Genomic DNA, 3,829 nt, shown 5'->3' with positions numbered 1-3,829 from the left:
AAAGGAATTATCCTTGCCAGGTGGTACATACACATTAACTAGTGTGACCTCTTTCTGTTTAAGGAACCCCTAGATTTCAGAAACCACTTGGAAATTCACTCTATTACGAATCATTATTGCTCCCCCTCTTTTTCTCCCTTTCTTATAACATGAGTAGAATGTATTTCTAAAACCATATTTTTTTTAACTTTTCATTCTGTCGAGATGGGTCTCCTGCCAGAATATTACATGCAGTTTCTCTCTCTTCATCTTTGCAATAACCTTGCCTCACTTGATTGGATTGTGTAAGCCCTTTACATTGAGGGTAACTACCCTATATTCCTGACATTGCATTTATATCCACAGATAACACAGGTAGGGGAATGACATTGCAAGATAAAACAAGCCAGTAAATGGAAAAACTACCCTGTGTACAATTCTTGTTTCACAGAGTACTGAAAAAGATTTCAAGAAGCTGACGCAACGGAACGAGAATGCTACGTAGGTAAGACTACTGCCGTGACATGCCCCAACAATTTCAGCAGGCATAAAAAGCTATTTGGGAGTTTTAAATGCTTTCGTCCAATTCCTTCAAATCAGATTTCCCTTTTCCATCACTGATCCGATCCATTATATTGCTCACCTAAGATCATTCTTTAAAAGGGTGTCTGTACATACCTCGTCCGTTTGACTACACATAGCCCGCTGCTAAATGGACAACGAGGCACAAGAGGCAACATCCATAGTTCACAAAAATCAAAGGCTCTCTGGTGGTCTGCTGGCTAGGATTTGGTGTTTTCACTGTCGTGGTGTAGGTCAGGAATGTTTTATTTATTTAGTCATCTATCAACTGTTTTTCTTGCAGGGCTATGACACACTCACTCTTACTCAGGAATCTTTCTATTTCTCCCTGAAATAAGAGAGAAGTCTAAAGCGTGAAACTTGTGCTTGCTTGGATTCATTCTCCAGATGCGCAGAATTGCTTTCATCTAAGGCTAAAATGTTCACAACTTCAGTACAATGCACTATGCCAATTAATTTGCCAGTTAGGAAGAGTTTACCACAGTGTTGCAACCTGTACCGTGTGCACTGTTTTCGGGTCCTTGATGGTCTAGTGCAGACCTGGGCATTGTACGGCCCCCGGGCCGCATACGGCCCTTTGGTTGACTCTGACCGGCCCGTGTAAGGTTAATTGGAAATTACAAAATAAACCTATTTTCTTATTTTACCTGATGCATGGACTGAAGCTGCATTTTATTTTTATTTTGAAGTTGTTTTTTATTCACTTACATGATGATGTAAAACGTATATCGAGACATGCACATGATTGGATCGTTGTCACTAGCAAGTCACAAGACGACTTTAGCCCTCAGAAATGTCTGCTCATGCTAAAAAAAGAAAGGTAGATGCCGAATGCAGGGTTTTCAACAAAAATTGGACTGCTAGGTATTTATTTACTGAAGTCAAAGGTAAAGCCATGTGTTTAGTTTGCGGGGAGCAGATCGCCGTGTTTAAGGACTACAATTTGAGTCAGCATTAGGAGACGAAACATGCGGAGAAATTCAAGAACGTGACTGATGCTGAAAGGGCGAGGACATCGGAAGCTTTGCTAGCTAAACTGCAAAAGCAGCAAGGCTTTTTTACCAAGCTTCACACATCCAGGGATGCAGCAACCAAGACCAGCTTTGTGATATCCCACAAAATCGCTAAAAACAGTAAGCCATTCTCGGAGGAGGAGTTTATCAAAGAGTGCTTGGTGGACTCTGCAGCACTAATATGCCCTGAACAAAAAGAAGCATTTGAGAAAGTCCCGCTCTCCAGGCGAATCGTGACGAGAAGGGTCGAGGACATATCAGGGAATCTGGAGCTTCAGCGGCAACGTGAAGTGGCAAGTTTTGAATTTTTCTCCTTGGCTTTGGACGAAAGCTGTGATGTCCGTGACACAGCCCAGTTACTTGTATTTGTCCGCGGGATAACGCCGGACTTCAAGATTACGGAGGAGCTGGCAGCAATGCAGTCGATGAAAGGGACGACTACAGGGAGCGATCTCTTCACGGAGGTAAATGCGTGCATGGACACACTGGGACTGAAATGGGACAGACTGGCAGGTGTCACAACGGACGGTTGTCCAAATCTTACAGGGAAAAATATGGGACTTTTAAAACATATGCAAGATAAAGTGACTGAAATCGACACAGATCAGAAATTGGTATTTTTGCATTGTATTATACACCAACATGTGTTGTGCAAGACACTGCTAAAAATGAACCATGTTATTGATGTTGTTACTAAAATAGTAAACTTCATCAGGGCACGGGCATTGAATCACAGACAGTTTGTCGCACTTTTGGAGGACCATGAGTCTGAGCATAGTGACATCGGCTACCACACAGCTGTCAGATGGCTCAGCCTGGGCAAAGTGCTAAAAAGAGTTTGGGACCCGAAAACAGAGATTCAAGAGTTTTGTCAGATGAAAGGCAAAGACATCCCAGAGCTCTCAGATGAGGACTGTATGACAGATTTTGCATTTGCTGTTGATGTGACTGCACTGATGAATGAACTGAACACCAAACTGCAAGGCAGGGGCCTTTTTGTTCATGAAATGCACACCCTGGTGAAGGCTTTCATGAGAAAGATGCTGTTTCTTTCAAGCCAAGTGGAGAGCAACAATCTCACTCACATGCAAACCCTGAAAGAAGTCACACCATCAGCTGATCACCTCCACAGGTACTCATCCATGTTAGGAGCATTGCATTGTGAGTTTTTAAGGAGATTTGAAGATCTCAGAACAATAGAGGATGAAATGCACATGATTTCCTCTCCCTTTACCTGCAGTGTGGATAATGCACCCAGTGATGTTCAGCTGGAACTCATTGACCTGCAGTCTGATGCAGTACTGGCAGAGCACTTTAAATCAGGATGTCTGCTGGATTTCTACTCTTCTCTCAAGGAGGAGAACTTTCCAAACATGAAGAGACATGCTCAGAAGATGTTGGTTCTCTTTGGCTCTACCTACATATGTGAACAAACATTTTCAATGATGAAGTTTACGAAGTCCAGGTATAGATCATCTCTCACTGACGACCATCTGTCAGCTGTGCTTCGCATCTCCACCTCAGACATTCAACCTGACTTCGATGCACTTGTTAAAGGCCTACAGAAAGGTGATTTTTTGCACAAAACTGAAATAGCAGATCGATTCCTTATATACCATGGATTTTTTTTGTGATTTTAAAATAATTTTAGGCCCCTGGATAGTCCTGATTAGGCCCAATAAACTATCACCACATTTGACTCGAATAGCCCGCCATTTGGCAAACCGGAAGTAGCAGACGACAGGTGCGTGACGTCACGAGTGCCAGCTGCTGGAACAACCCCCAACAATCAACATGTCTGATACTAGTAGTTCTAGTAGCGAAGCCAGCAGTTTGCCAGACCTGGACAGCTTCTTCACGGCAAATTTTGATCCGAATATTGTTGATGACAATGAAGAGCCTGAAGAAGAAACTGAGGAGGGATTGGGGCTAGAACCATACAGGTTCGAGCCAGCCATTGCCAGTGACAGTGGGTCAGAGTCCGAGTCCGAGAGCAGTGGGGACGATGATGGTGATTTTGGTCGTCTTCAGAATGCCGATTGGTGAGCATACACTGTGTTTGGTCTAGGCCACGAGTCTGGACGATGTTGATGAGGCATAAATAATTTTGTCAAGAGGGATAAGCACTGCACTGACAACTGAAGCTAACTGACACTGACAGCCTGTCAACACACTTTTTACACAGTGCCGGAGTCAGTGAGTGCAGACTGGAATGCTGGGTCACAATTTTAATAGCTTCTTGTCAGACTTACCAG

The 3,829-nt window shown here is 43.4% G+C and overlaps 1 protein-coding gene across 1 annotated transcript; it reads left to right on the top strand.

Annotated features, from left to right (window-relative positions):
• The first annotated feature begins 473 nt into the window (after window positions 1-473).
• LOC142380547 (general transcription factor II-I repeat domain-containing protein 2B-like) lies at window positions 474-3,620 on the top strand. Its single transcript, XM_075466462.1, has 3 exons — window positions 474-484; window positions 1,642-3,143; window positions 3,472-3,620. The coding sequence occupies exons 1-3, from the start codon at window positions 474-476 to the stop codon at window positions 3,618-3,620; spliced, it is 1,662 nt and encodes a 553-aa protein (XP_075322577.1).
• The last annotated feature ends 209 nt before the right edge of the window (window positions 3,621-3,829 follow it).

The sequence above is a fragment of the Odontesthes bonariensis genome, chromosome 5 (assembly GCF_027942865.1).
Source record: "Odontesthes bonariensis isolate fOdoBon6 chromosome 5, fOdoBon6.hap1, whole genome shotgun sequence".
Lineage (NCBI taxonomy): Eukaryota > Metazoa > Chordata > Actinopteri > Atheriniformes > Atherinopsidae > Odontesthes > Odontesthes bonariensis.
Note: the sequence above shows the minus strand (reverse complement) of the source record. Positions and strands in the feature narration are given on the sequence as shown.

What these genes read in the sequence shown, in the direction of transcription:
- LOC142380547 (XM_075466462.1), top strand. An exon ending in TGTTAAAGGCCTACAGAAAG is followed by an intron (nt 3,144 to 3,471) that starts GTGATTTTTTGC and finishes ATGACAATGAAG; the next exon opens with AGCCTGAAGAAGAAACTGAG.